The sequence below is a fragment of the Carcharhinus amblyrhynchos genome, chromosome 26 (assembly GCF_965287045.1).
Source record: "Carcharhinus amblyrhynchos chromosome 26, sCarAmb.v2.hapA, whole genome shotgun sequence".
NCBI lineage: Eukaryota > Metazoa > Chordata > Chondrichthyes > Carcharhiniformes > Carcharhinidae > Carcharhinus > Carcharhinus amblyrhynchos.
Window position 1 is genome coordinate 29404749 of NC_137349.1, and position 15189 is coordinate 29419937.

Consider the following 15189-nt stretch of genomic DNA (forward strand, 5'->3'; position numbering starts at 1 on the left):
GCAGCACCCTGTTATCGTTATATTTGAATCCTTGCTATGTACAGATTGTTTAGCTGCAATTTGTTTTATTGCCCTGAGATATGAGCAACACAGCCATAACAAGCAACGGGCAAAAGTCTGATGCTGTTACCTGCAACAGTAATTTGCTGATTCCACTAACGTTCCTTTGCACAGTTGCTAAAGTGAATAAGATGAATATATTCTATAGTTTTAAGAGAACAATTTCACTTTCCTGAAACCCTGGTGACTGCTCTAATAGTAATCAGTAGCTATTTTTGTGCTAGACTGCACTGCATCTCAGCTCTCTGACATCCCAAAGTTGGGTAACTGATGGTTTAGTACCCACGATGTCTGGAACAGAAGTATATTGAGGTTAGTAGGTGAAAGTTACTCTGCAAGTGCTTTCTGGGGGTTAGTATACATTATATATTTTGATAAAGGTATCATTTTGCTTGCCATTAGCGATATTCCTATTACCAGTTTAATTGAAAAGATGAAAAAAACCCAGCTGCTGGAAATTGAAAATAAAAGATAGTTGAAGCACTCGGCAGGACAGGCAGCATCTGTGGCGAGGACAGAGCAGCTGTCATTTTGGGTGTGGATTGTTTTGTCAGACTAGCACATTTAAAAAGTGGGTCAAAATTTGCTGTAATCACGACAATGAAGAGTTCACTGTTAGTAAACACACCCAGTTAATCACATACTCTTTGAAAAAATTTAGAAATACTTTTCCTTTAGTTTTAAATTTTAAAAATCATCAAGGTATTGTAAAGGGAAAATGATTGACAAAAACAAATGTAGGCCCCTCACAGTCAGAAATGAGAGAATTCATAATGGGGGAAAAAGAAATGTCTGAGGAATTAAATTTGTGAACACTGAAGCAAAGTACAAAGGAAGATATGAATAATGTACCAGAAGTTCTGAGAGAAACAAATTTGAACTGAAGGAAATCAGCATTAGTGGGTAAATGGCTTGGGAGAAATTAGCGGAATTGAAGGTGGATAAATCTCCAGGGCCTGATGGTATTCATCCCAGAGTACTTGAGAAAATGGCCTTAGAAATAATCCATTGGCAGGCATTTTCCAAAATTCTTTGGACTCTGGAATGGTTCGTACAGTTTGGAGGTTAGTTAATGTAAACCTGCTATTCAGAAAGTAAGGTAGAGAGAAAACAGGGAACTGTAGAGCTTAATGTTGGTAGTAGGAAAGTTGCTAGAGTCCATTATCAAGGATTTCATAGCACAGCATTTGAAAAGCAGTAATATTATCAGACAGAGTCAACATGGATTTACCAAAGGGGAAATCATGCTTGACAAAGCTACTGGAATTCTTTGAAGATGTAACTGGTAGAGTTGACCAGAGAAAACTGGGGTATGTAGTTTATTTAGACTTTCAGAAGGCTTTTGACAAGGTTTCATGTAACAGATTAAGTAAAGTTAAAGCACGGAATTGCAGTTAGTTCTTCAGATAAGAAGCAAAGAGTTGGAATAAATGGGCCCTTTTCTGATTGGCAGGCAGTGACTAGTAAGGACTGAAGGGATCAATGCTTGACCCCAACTGTTAACGTTATATATTAATTTTGGACGAGGGAACTAAATGTATTATCTCCAACTTTGCAAATGCTGCAAAGTTGGGAGGGTGAGCTGTGAGGAGGATTCAGAGATGCTTGAGCATGATTTGGACTGGCTAAGTGAATGGGCATGTGCATTGCAGACACAGTATGATGTGGATAAATGAGAGATTATCCACTTTCGTTACAAAAATAGGAAGGCAGATTATTTGGATGTAAATTAAGAGAAGTAATACTCAGCAAGACCTTAGTGCTCCTGTACATCAGTTGCTGAAAGTAAGTGCTCAAGTGCAGCAGGCAGTAAAGGAGACAAATGGTATGTTAACCTTCAAAGCCTGAGGATTTGAATATAGGAAAAGGGATGTTTTACTGCATTTATATAGAGCATTGATGAGGCTACACCTGGAGGATTATGCACAGTGTTGTTTAGTTAATAGTGCCACAAGTAGGCTTACATTAAAACTGCAATTAAGTTAATGGGAAAATTTCTTAGTTGCTACACTCCGGTGACCTTTTGGATACACTGAGGGAGAATTTAGCATGGCTAATGCACTTAACCAGCATATCTTTCAGATTGTGGGAGGAAACTGGCACCCAGAGGAAACCCATGCAGACTCTGCACAGACAGAGACCCAAGCCAGTCACTGTCGCTGAGAGACAGCAGTGCTAACCGCTGTGCCGCCATGTAGTTTTGGTGTCCTTATTTGAAGAAGGATGTCCTTGCAAGAGAGGGAGTGCAGTGGAAATTTGCCAGGCTGATTCCTGGATGGCAGATCTGTCATATGAGGAGACTAAAACAGTTAGGATTATATTCATTGGAGTTTAGAAGAGTGAGAGGGGATCTCATTGAAACTTGTAACATTTAAATTGGATTAGACAGGGTAGATTCAAAAAGAATGTTCCCAATGGTGGAGAGCCCAGAGTGAGGGGTCATCGTTTGAGGATAAGGGGTAAACCTTTTACAACTGAAGTGAAGAGAAATTTCTTCACCCACAGTGTAGTGAATTTCACAGATTCACCATCACAAAGTAGTTGAGGCCAAAACTTAGAGATTTCAAGAAAGAATTAAATACAGCTCTTGGGGCTAAAGGGATAAAAGGATATTTCTGGGGTGGGGGGTGGAGGCGAGATCAGGTTATTGAATTTGATGGTCAGCCGTAATCGTAATGAATAGTGATGGAGCAGGCCCAAAGGGCCGAATGGCCCACTCCTATTTTCTCTTTCTATGTAATTTAAACCTTGGGAGTGAAACCCCACACGTAGTCAGGGAGTATGGGGAGTGGGCTGATTGCCATGGTGTAGAATGGTGAAGAAGGTGCAAGGTACTCGATGGTCTACTATTTCATATGTTTTTAATTGTTCAGTAATAGTGGGGATGGGAGACGAGGTGTGGTTTGGAGCAGGCCATAATATTGCTTGGCTTGGGGCTGGGAGGAGGGGAGCAGGCCATAATGTTACTTACTTGGAGGCAACACAGATTTGGTGTAAAAGTCAAAATGCATGTTGCAAGATTGCTTTGAATAAAAAGGCTATATGTCACTAAGAGGCACCTTGAGTATGAAGCCTGAGACGTAAAATCTGCTGTGGTTTATTGATGGGGAAATTTGAGAGCTTGGGTAGTTACTGAATGGCGTGAGAGCAGTTGGTGGATTGGGTTGCTGGCGGGAGGTTATCTTGTTTTGGGGGCAGAACATTGGACTACAAGGTGAGGGGCAAAGAAGCACGGATGAGAGCTGCAGGGCTTTATGGCTAAGGCAGATTATTAGGGAGTGCTTCTGCACTAAATGCAGACTGAAGGTAGCAGTAGGCCTGCATGGGGAAGTCAAGTTTTGGAGAAATGAAATGGGACAATAATTTTTTAATACCTCAAATGTATTACCTAACCTTGCTGATACTGACCACAGCTGCTGGTTCTCACATGGAACATAATAAATTAGGTTGCATATAATTGCATAGAATACACAACCAAAGACTCTTTTACAATATCATTGTGGTTCAGTGACCTGCATGCAGGCTACTGTTTTTGCATCTACAGTATAAGTTTCAAAGTACTAATTAATAAATTGCTTTGCCAAATAACATTTAATGATGTATAAAATCAGCAAATTTTATCACAACGCCACTTTCTTGTATAGCAGGTACTTCACTTAATGTTTTCCTTAAAGGAAACCTGATGTGGGAGTTTCTGATGGGCTTTGAAATGGAATGTGTTATCTCACTTCGTGTTTAACATATAAGAGCTACATTGAAATTGCTTCAGCAAATTTTTCTAGGACACTTAAACTATTGAAATTTGCCAAACTTTCTGAGCAGTAGCCTCATGATCTTAGACAACTGGTTTAATTGTGATTTGCTTAGTATAAAACTTTCAGTACTGAAGAATGAAAATACTTAGATAACACTTCAGTGAAAATCTGGATTTCTCTGTAGTTCTCTTTTGTGTTCCTATTTAGTTGGGTACTTGCAGTCAGAGCACTGCTGTTTGTGTCTTGCCTCGTGACAGATAAGCTGGTTTTACTTTATAAGGAAGAGGTTTATTATAGCTGAGAGCTGCTTAGAAGTGGGGCAGTGATTTTCCGTGCAGGTCAATTCATAGCAAATCTGCAATGCAATCTGCTCTCATTTCATGCGGAGAAAGGAGAAGCAAATCTTTGTTTTTGTGCTAGTGGAAATGATGGGCAGTATTTAACAGCCATCTGAACTGCTGTTTTCAGAAAATTACAGGTCGCATTTTAGGGCTGTGCTTCCTTGTCCTACTGTCATTGTTAATGCTAATTACAAGTTGGAACTTGAATCAGTTGATGTAAAATCTGGCTGTCTTAAGTTTGTGTTTTGCTTCACGTGCCTTTTTGAATTTAATGTAATTTTTTAAGCTTGATCAAAGCAGGTTAGTATAAATGCATTTTGCAAATCAAATTATGCGCAAATTCAGCTTGTAATTTCCAAAAGGATGAAGTAACTCACATTCAGTGGATAAAATTTGTTAATTACTCTGTTCATCAGGTCATTGTAAAAAGACTGCATTGCCTCTCCCAGCTAAGTTCTTGATTAATTTTGATATCCTCTTTCTCCTCTGCGAACTTCCTTTTCTGTAAATTGTTGACTCATTCAGGTACAGCTCTACGGCAACCAGTTGCTGTTAAATAATTTGCCCAAGTGGTCATTATTCGAATGGATTTTGATATTTAACTTTGGCAGGGTATTCATTCTTCAGGGTCATCACAAATGATCCATTTCCATTGAATATCCACATATGTTCACTTCACGCAGGGGTTATTGGATACTGATTAAGAGTAGGTGCCTTGGCTGAATATTCCCAATATGGAGTTTAAGGATGGTTATAGAGTCAGAGATTTACAGCAAGTCCCGGTCTATCCAGCCTCTCTCTTAACTCAAACCATCAAGTCCCGGTAGCATCCTAGTGAATCTTTTCTACACCCTTTCTAGTTTAATAATAATCATTCTATAATAGGGTGACCAGAACTGCACACGGTATTCCAAGTGTGGCCATACTAATGTCTTGAACAACTTCAACAAGATGTCTCAACTCCTGTATTCACTGTTCCAACCAATTAAACTAAGTGTGCCAAATATCACCTTTACCACTCTGTTCACCTGTGACTCCGTTTTCAAGGAGCTATCAACCTGTACCTGTAGATCTTTCTTCTATGACTCTTTAATTGTGATATATTTTAAAAATGGTAATGCCACTCCTCCTAACCCAACTGAGATTTGAGACCTGATCAGTCGGTGTTAAATTCATTGAGCTGTTTTTTGAGATTGTCATTTTTCACCTAAGAGAAGCTGAATTAAGCTATGTATTCAAGATGGAACAATAGCATCATTGTTTGGAGAATTATTTCTTTTGTTTGGGGCAGTTAGTCCTTACCACCACTTGTCCCAGGCAGGATGAATGTTAATGAATATTTAGCTATTTGAGATCCAGAAGGTGGCCTGTTCCGCAAAGATAGGCTCTTTAAATGGTGCAGTATGATTTACCAAATGAAAAGTTTGATCAGCACCTCATGACTTTCAGTTTTTAATTTGGTAATATCAAAGATCTGCACTTAACAAAAAAACTCCCTGTAGAACAAAGATGTTTAATTCGTGATCAGAAACTTTTCAAACTTACAATATAATGTTGTTTTGCTTGATCTGATTGAAGCTAAAATATCTAGCTTCATATGTTTTGTAAACCAATTAAAGGGAAAACAAGATAATATAAAAGCTGTGCAGAACAGGCAGCGTTGGGAATGCAGTCAAACTTTGTAGAGTGAATGAGGGCTGAGTGAAATGCATGTTTGCAATTTGCAGGACATACATCCCCAGTACACTTACGATGTGAAAACAGTTGTTTGGCTTGGGGGCTGCCATTGTTAACAGATGAATTCTAATGTGGATACAGGTGCATCTATGCAAAGCATGTGCATCTGGGGTCAGCGTAGATCAAATTTTCTTGGGGGCAAATTACTGTAACAGACCATATGAATTGAACATTTGCTTTTGACAGTGCAGCTCTAAAAAGCAAGTTAAAACTCTGAATATATCCGGGAATAATACGTTAAAAATAGGAATAGAACGTGTTTTAGGTTTATGCCCATTAAGAATGTGTTTAATGTTAAAATGTTTTTCTTTCAGTTAACTCCCTTCAAGAAAAGATTTTTTTCTGTCATGCTTCCCACACTTGCCACCAAATCCTCATCCTTTTTCAACTCTATCCTGTCTTTTCCTGCTGTCTTCAGGCTTTTAAAACACAAGCCTCATATCCTCTTAAACCCTATTTCTTGATTTATCTGACCATTTTAAATATGTCGCACTCATCTTGATTTTCTTCCAGTAAATATTTGTGACTAACTGGTGATTTTTAGCATGACTGTACAATGCAGACTATTCCTGGTGCTGAGTCAAAAGGGTCACCTATTGATGTGCCATTTAGAAATCTATTTGTTAGCTGGGGCAATTCCAGTTAGGCTCACTGTCTGCTGTTTACTTAGTGAATCTCCTGGAAAATAATTCAGTGAAGAATCCAGGAGAGGAGCATTTCTCTTTCTTATTCTAGCTGCACCCACCCCTAATCAAAATGGAGTGCCCTGGGTTTTGAATAAAAAACATGAATCACATAATGTAAACATGGCTAATGGTCACTGGGTAAGATACTGGAGAGTGTCTGACACCATGAACTGTATTTTAGTAAGTGTTATTATTGTCTTTGGAAAAAAAATGAGAAAATTTGTGAAGGTTCTATTCATTCACACTATTTTGCCTTGATAATAAAGTGGATTCCTAATATAGGAAAATATGCAAATATCTTCACCATTGAACGTGAGGAATGGCTCTAGCTGTTAATGGATCAAAACAAGTATTTGTGTACAATTAAGGCTTCTAAATTCTGCTGACTGCAAAACATTAATTGAGAGGAGCTCCTTTGCTTACTGAAGTTTTCTGCAAAAATATCCTGAATATTCAGTACTAAATATTGTAAGAAATTAAACTGGTTTGCTTCCAGATTTCCTGGTTGGGACTTATCAAAAGTTAAATGCTCCATTCACTACTTGAATATACAGTAATAATAAATGTTCTTGAAACTTAGGTTTACTATCTGATACATAGAATCTAAAAACAGTTCCTGCCCAGAGTTGGCTAATCTCAACTCCAAAGCTTGAAATGCAATTATTATTAATATCCATGATGGGATTCTGTCTTCTAATTGCTACCCAGTTCTCTCACATGCATTCATTGAGGATAGGGTCAGGCTGAACTATGATGGCCTTTCTAGGTACAAGAATCATCTGGCAAATGGCCCATCAGAGGGCTGCGAGTGCCTTTGGAACTTAGTGCAGTATAGTTCACTGCCTTCAGGTGAGCATTATATACTAATGTCTATATCTATGGTTATTTTAAAATACCAAACACTATAGAGCAAAGAAAGGTTCATGGCATAGTGGTGCATGTCACTCTTGATTGAATTTGATGCACAACAGGTTTGAGGGACTGAATGACCTATTCCTGTTCCTATATTAATTTTTATAGTTTTCTTTCCTGTTCATGTATGATGCTGCAATTTGTTCTGTTTTTCTCTTCACTTACAGAATCTTACAGTAAAAAAGCAGTCTTGGCTGAGGTGAGCAGTATTTGCAGCTATAATACAAATTTCTCACAAAATGAGTAATACTTGTTATGCACATGTAACTAACATCTTTAATATTTTGTATTGTTTTTCAAGATGCCCTCTTCCTCTGGAAATAGCGATGCACCTGCAGGCAAAAAGATTGGACACAGGGGAGTAGATGCTTCTGGTGAGACGACATATAAAAAGGTATTCAGTAAATTTAATTAAAATTAAAGAGGCTTTCCTAGTTTGGTTTGTTCATTTTACTTTATAATGATGTAGTATCACAGGCAAATAGAGTTGCTGTTTGCCCAATTTAACTTTTCAATGGGAACACCTTACTACTAAATCTGGGCAATTGTTTAAGATGCCCAGGTACAAAGAATAACTTTTAAATATCAAATTGGAAATAAAAGGTAAAAATGCAGGAAACATGCCAAGTCCATCAATGTCTAAAAAGGATGAAGAGAATATTTCAAATTGTGCCCCTTACCAAAGCTGAGAAGCTTGGGTTCTAACCTGAAATATTAATTTGTTATTTGCTGAATACTTAATAATCTATTTTTTTCTGGCCAGCTTTTTTACCTTACAGGACTTAGCTTGAGTAACTTTAACAATGTAAGTCTTTCCAAGTAGTATAGTTAGGTGCTTGGCCTTTACTTTGCATTAATTGAACCATCTTCTGTAGTCACAAGGTAAAAAGGATTCACTGAGTATGATAATTTGCAATGGTTTCAGGAGATTGTGGAGTTGATGTTATACTAAGAACCTTGACTTTCAGTAACCGTGTCAGCAAATGAAAGACTCGAGATATTTCAGGAGGCTGGTCCACATTGGTTGCTGTGTATCGCTGTTGTTTCCATGCAATCTATGATCCGGTTGCAAATTTATGCTATTTTCTGCAATAGGCAGCACAGTGGGTAGCACTGATGCCTCTCAGCGCCAGGGACTTGGGTTCACTTCCAGCCTTGGATAACTGTCTGTGTGTGGAATTTGCATGTTCTCCTTCTGTCTGTGTGAGTTTCCTCCCATCATCCAAAGTTGTGCAGGTTAGTTTGATTGCTGTGCTAAGTTGCCCCTTAGTATCCCAGAATGTGTGGATTAGGGGGATTAATGGGGTGAAAATGTGGAAATATTGGCGTAGGGCTTGGGTGGGTCAGTATGGGCCGAATGTCATCCTGCTGCACTGTAAGGATTCTGTGAATTCAGTTGTTTTCCCTGATGGTTCTTTTTGTGTGTTGAGACGCAACCTGTGACTTTTGAGGTGTAAAGTGCATATACTTATTGTTTAGCAATTTAAGTGATGCACTGAAAAATTATTTAAAATAAATCCCATAAACTTTGACACCAATGTTTGTGAATTGTTTTGGTTGGGTGGCATAAGTTACAGTAATTAAGTTGAAATCAATCTTTGATTTATGTTCTTCATTTCTAACATCAAAACATTGCATAAACTGCCGAAAATGTGTTTGGCATGTTGCTGAGAGACTAATTTAGACACCCACCTTTATCAGCTTGTAACATGATTTCCCACCTATTGGTCTCATTACATAATCCAAATAAACATCTGGGGTCAAGGCTGTCAAATTGTTGAGTTTAACTTTGCCTTCAAAGAGCAGCGTTAAATGACCAAAACAAGAAAATCGTGGAATGCCCTGTATATAAAACAAAAATCTTATCTATGGAAACGTTCTTTTGTCAATACTTGTATTGTTTTCTACTAAAGATACAAATGTGTTCAGTTGAAAAATTTGTGCTTAGCTGGTAAAGTTTCTGATAAACAATCTGCAGTGTCTATTTTTGGCTGAAGTGCTCACAACAAAATTAACTTGGTTTATTTTTAAACCTTCTATTCCTTGTTGATTTTACTCAAAATCTAGACATGCTTCTGGGAACTAAGTCTACTAACCACTGGGTTACCTTGTACAGTGTAAGGTTAACCTGTCATATGCATATGTTGCAGACAACCTCATCCACTCTTAAAGGAGCCATTCAGCTGGGTATTGGATACACAGTAGGAAACCTCAGTTCAAAACCTGAAAGAGATGTACTGATGCAAGACTTCTACGTAGTTGAAAGCATATTCTTTCCCAGGTAAGTCGATCTTTACTGCACATACAATTTTTGGGTGTGTGTGTGACTAATTAAGCCATGCTGCTCTTCTCATTCCTTTTGAATTAAGATTGTTTCTGTAATAGTTTTTTTTGTTAAGCACTTGGTTACTGTCTTCTGACCAGAGCTGAAGTCCAGTCGCTGCAATAGAGGCAAATGTGACAGTCAATTAGTGCATTTCAAGATTCCACAAACGTTAAATAAACGGATCATTCATTTCATTTTATGGTTGGGAGAACAATGCCGGCCAAGGCAAGAAGAGAAATTCATGTTCTTCAAATAGTGTTATGGGATTGCTAAATGCCACTTAATAGACAACCAGTGCCTTGGCTGAACTCCTAATCCAAAAGACTGCACTTTCAAAAATACTGTTCTTTCTTGATAGCAAACACAGTTGTCAGTGTGATTATGTAATAATGTGCTGAAGTCTGTAGACTGGCTCCAGTTTACAAGTGATTTCAGACGTGACTGTGGTCTCGGTGAACCAGGCTGACATCATGGGATGCAAGAACTGTTCACCTTTCTTGTAATTAAAAATTAGTTATTCTTGCACTTCACCACCTATTCACAAGACCTTGCTGCTACTGATATGGCTACCACATTTGACTGCATAATGACTGCGGTTCAGAAGTACTGTATTTTTGGTGTACGAGCCAATGTATTGAACTGATTAGATTTCCAATTTTTTTGAATTCATATACAAGTCGGCGTATAAGTATATAAGATCAGAAAACAGGCTTGATTCAAACCTCAAGTTTATTTACAAAAAGAAGAAGTCTTTTTTTGCAAATCCAAATCTGGTTCACGAACGATGATAAATTTGTAACAGTTGTAACTCCCAAAACAACTGCAAACCCACATATCAGCAAGAATCACTGACAATGAGTACTTTTTCAACAAAATTTACTCTATGGCAGAGAAGTCTTCAATCTTCAATTGTAATTTTTTTAATTAATCGGACAACAGACTTGATGTACGTCAAATTTTAATTATAACAAATAGTCCAAGTATATTCCTCAAACTGATTATTTATTGAAGTTTTTTGTTTTAGAAACATTTTTACTTTCACTATTGATTTTGTTGCATTTTTTTAAAAAAAGTGGCGTGGTGATATTAAACACAAAATGACTGGTGGTGATTCTGAAGAAAGTTGCTGTAATCATTCAATTGCTTTGTAATAAGATTGGGTTTTACTCGCACTGATGTCTGAATCACTCTGGTTTGTTGAGATATCTGGAGATAGTGTTACTGAATAGCTGCATTGAAAGAAAAATTAAATGGGAATTCATCATGCTGCAATCAGATATTTTAATGCATCTATGTGTGTATAAAACGTTTAGTGGTGTATGAATTCAGATGAGCACTTAACAATGTTGGTATTTGTACTGCTTAATATATATACTAGAATTTTCAGTGTGTTTAAATGTGGAAAGGCACGTTGATCATTTCATTAGTACTTTCTTGGGCTGTGCCGCAAACAGCGATTGCATTGAGCTGCATATGATAAATGTAGTACAATTTAATCTTGAAACTCAAGTTTTCTTTTAATTTTGCAGTGAAGGTAGTAATTTGACTCCTGCACATCACTTTCCTGACTTCAGATTCAAGACCTATGCTCCAGTGGCATTTCGTTACTTTAGGGAACTCTTTGGAATTCGACCAGATGACTATCTGGTGAGTGAGGCTATTTTAATGCTGGGCAGTGGACGCTGTGCCACAAACCTTTTTCAGTTGGATTGTGAGGAAAAAAATCCTTCTCAGCAAATTGCATGTGATATTCTCATGGGATTTAGTGAAGATAAATCAATCGCAATTTCATGTCGCTATCCAGCATCCTCAATGGAAAGTATCAATGAAAGGATGTTGCTTAAAGATGTAATGTTACGCTTATCTATAACACCCTATTATTGTTTAGCCTGTTGATTCTCACTGTTCAATGTCAGATGAAGAATAACCATCAGCGTATTTGATGAACATGGGTTTTGTGGAGCTCTACCCCAACACAAGTCAATAGCTACAGGGAAAGATGGTGGAAAATATATTGTCCCAAGTATCTTGTAGTCACTGCGAGTTACTCTAAATCTTGATTGGCGTAGTTCATTTTACTTGAAGTATCTTGTAAAGTTATTGGGAGGATTATTTGTAAAATGCAATAAAGTAAACTGATCTTGAGCATTAATTTCTAGTTGTGGTCCTTATGTTCAGTTGTGCTAACATGTTTCTTCCATTAACTTGGAACTGATGGTTTGGTTGGCTTATTTCTACTAATAGAAATCTATAAATGGAAATATTTTCCACAGTCATTGTTAGCTTAGTGTTGATTTAAAGATAGTGATCCCACCAGCCTATTGAGATGACAGAAGTAAACAATTAAGCTATGTGGGAATTATGCCATGATACATCATGCTACTGAAGTGTCCATCTGGCACCTTGCTCAAGGCCATTCCTCCCCCATTAGCTGAGACAATATGTTGGACAGTGTTCCACATAAGAGGTCATTACAGCTGACCCAGATCCTGATCTGAACTGACATGTTCACAGATATAATCATTAAAAATGGGAGTCCCAACAGATTTCCTCTGCCCATCCCCACCTAGTACAGGAGCACTTGAAAGCCACTATTAGTTTAGAACATGCAATTCCACACTGACAGAGTGGGATTGTCTTGTCCCATCCTATATGACTCAGTACCATCATAACAATACCATGATAACACATTGACCTGAGTTAGTTTATCATTCTAAAACAATTATGAAGTGTGTACTGGTGTGTTTTCTGTGCTGGGTAACATTTTTGTTATTATTTTTGATTTCCTTGGACAATGAGTTCAACTTGAAGCTAGGAGATACCCTTGGTTAACCTATGCTCTTACATCATCTGATGTATGAATACTCATCCCTGAAATAGCATCCTAAGCAGTGCTGCCTCACAGTGCCAGGGACCCAGGATCAGTTCCCGGCTTGGATCACTGTCCCTGCGTGGAGCTTGAACATTCTCCCCGTGTCTGCGTAGGTTTCCTCCGAGTGCTCCAATTTCCTCCCACAGTCCGAAGGTATGTGGGTTAGGCTGATTGGTCATGCTAAATTGCCCCTTCGTGTCAGGGGCACTAGCAGGGTAATTAAATGGGGATAGGGGCTGGGTGGGATTGTGGTCGATGCAGACTTGATGGGCTGAATAGCCTCCTTCTAAGATTTTTTTCAACTACAGTGGATATTCAGATTGAATCGATTTTATTATTATTTTGGAATACGGTGAAAAGTATTGTTTCTTGTGAGCTATACAGGCAAACATACTGTTCACAGAATACGTAGCAGAGAAGGAAAGGATAGGGTGAAGGATGTCGTGTTGCAATTACAAATAGGGTGAGGAGAAAAATCAGTTCAGTATGTGACAGGGCCATACAAAAAGTCTGGCAGCAGGAAAGAATCTGTTCTTAAGTCGGTCAGTAGATGTTTTCAGACTTTTGCATCTTTTTCTCGATGGTGGAAGAGTGTGTGTCTGGGGTGTGTGTGGGCCCTTGATTACGCTAGCTGCTTTCCCGAGGCAGTGGGAAGTGTAGATAGAGTAAATGGATGGGAGGCTGGTTTGCATGATGGGCTGGCTACATTCACAACCCATTGTGGTTGCTTGCGGTCTTTGTCAGTACAGGAGCCATACCTAGCTGCGATACATCCGGAAAGGATGCTTTCTATGGTGCATCTGTAAAAAATTGGTGAGAGTTGTAGTGGACATGCCAAATTTCCTTAGCCTGCCATATGTATTGTGCTGCATGTAAATCCTATTCAAAACTTGGACCCATGAGAGTTTTCACTATATGTTTAAAAAAAATCCCACTTTAATTTGTTTAACAAAAAAGTGTGGTTTAAATACAACTATATACTGTGTAACCACTTGTAAAATTTTCTCTAAACGAAAAGCACTCTCAAATACCCAATCGACTGCTTCAATTAAAGTTTGAAAGTACCATCCAGTAACAGGAGTTGCTGCTGACATTGGCACCAAGCTTTGTTTCTAATTAGGGGGGGGGAGGGTGCGAGGGTAGGTGATGTTAGGAGGTCTACAGTTAAGGATAGGGTACAGGTAAGGGAAGAGGCTGAGGATGTCCCAAGTGGTGGCGTTACGGCAAATAGGGTCCAGAAGAAGGCTGGGATGAAAGCGCTTTATCTGAATGCACGAAGCATTCGGAATAAAGTGGATGAGCTGGTGGCGCAGATCGACACAAATGGATACGATCTGGTGGCCATTACAGAGACGTGGCTGCAAGGTGACAGGGACTGGGAGATGAATGTACAGGGCTATCAAGTGTTTAGGAAGGATAGGCAGGAGGAAAGAGGGGGTGGCGTAGCTCTGCTGATTAAGGACAGCATCAAGGTGGTAGCAAGGGATGATATCGGAGCCAAAGAGCAGAAAGTGGAATCGTTGTGGGTGGAGATTAGGAACAGCAAAGGGAGGAAGACGCTGGTGGGTGTCGTCTATAGGCCCCCGAATAATGATCTGGAGGTGGGGCGGGCTGTTAACGCGCAAATAAGTGCGGCGTGCAGGAATGGGACGGCAGTAGTTATGGGGGATTTCAATCTGCATATTGATTGGTCGACCCATGTTGGACGAGGTGGGCTCGAGGAGGAGTTCTTGGAATGCTGCCGGGATAGTTTCCTGGAACAGTGTGTGTTGGAGCCGACGAGGGAGCGAGCTATCTTGGATCTGGTGCTATGTAATGAGGCGGGTAGAATTAGGGACCTTGAGGTGAAGGATCCTCTTGGAGAGAGTGATCATTGTATGGTGGAGTTTCTGGTGCAGATGGAGGAGGAGAAAGTGGGTTCCCGGACACGTGTCCTTTGTTTGAATAGAGGGGAGTATGGTAGGATGAGAGAAGAATTGGCGAATGTGGACTGGGGGAGCGCGTTGGAAGGTAGGTCTGCTGAGGAGCAGTGGAGGATCTTTAAGGAGATCTTTCTTGGTGCTCAGCAGAAATTTATTCCGATGGTTAAAAAGGACAGTAGGAAGAGAGGTAATAAGCCGTGGATAACGAAGGAGGTGAAGGAAAGTGTTAAATTAAAAGCGGAGGAATTTAGAGTAGCTAAGAGCAGTGGGCGAGAAGAGGATTGGGAAAGGTTTAAATGTCAACAAAGATTGACAAAAAAGTTGATAAAGGAGGGTAGAAGAAGCTATGAAGCTGGGCTAGCGCTTAATATAAAAAAGGATAGCAAGAGTTTTTATAAATATATAAAAAGGAAGAGGCTGGCTAGGGTGAACGTTGGTCCCTTAGCGGATGAGAAAGGGGACCTAGTGGTAGGGGATGGGGATATGGCTAAGGTCTTGAATAACTTTTTTGTTTCTGTCTTCACGGAGGAGGACGTGAATAATTTGCCGGGTGTTAGCGATGGAAAGGTGGTAGGACT

General features: G+C 39.2%; 1 protein-coding gene across 6 annotated transcripts in view; it reads left to right on the top strand.

Moving 5' to 3' along the window:
* The window catches only part of LOC145358506 (phosphatidylinositol 4-phosphate 5-kinase type-1 gamma-like), an 82915-nt gene that overhangs the window by 30370 nt on the left and 37356 nt on the right, over positions 1 to 15189 (top strand). For all 6 annotated transcript variants that reach the window (XM_080212622.1, XM_080212625.1, XM_080212626.1 and 3 more), the window contains exons 2-5: positions 7659 to 7690; positions 7793 to 7885; positions 9642 to 9772; positions 11347 to 11464. In XM_080212622.1, coding sequence (XP_080068748.1) covers positions 7659 to 7690; positions 7793 to 7885; positions 9642 to 9772; positions 11347 to 11464 — 374 coding nt within the window. The remainder of the gene's footprint in view (positions 1 to 7658; positions 7691 to 7792; positions 7886 to 9641; positions 9773 to 11346; positions 11465 to 15189) is intronic.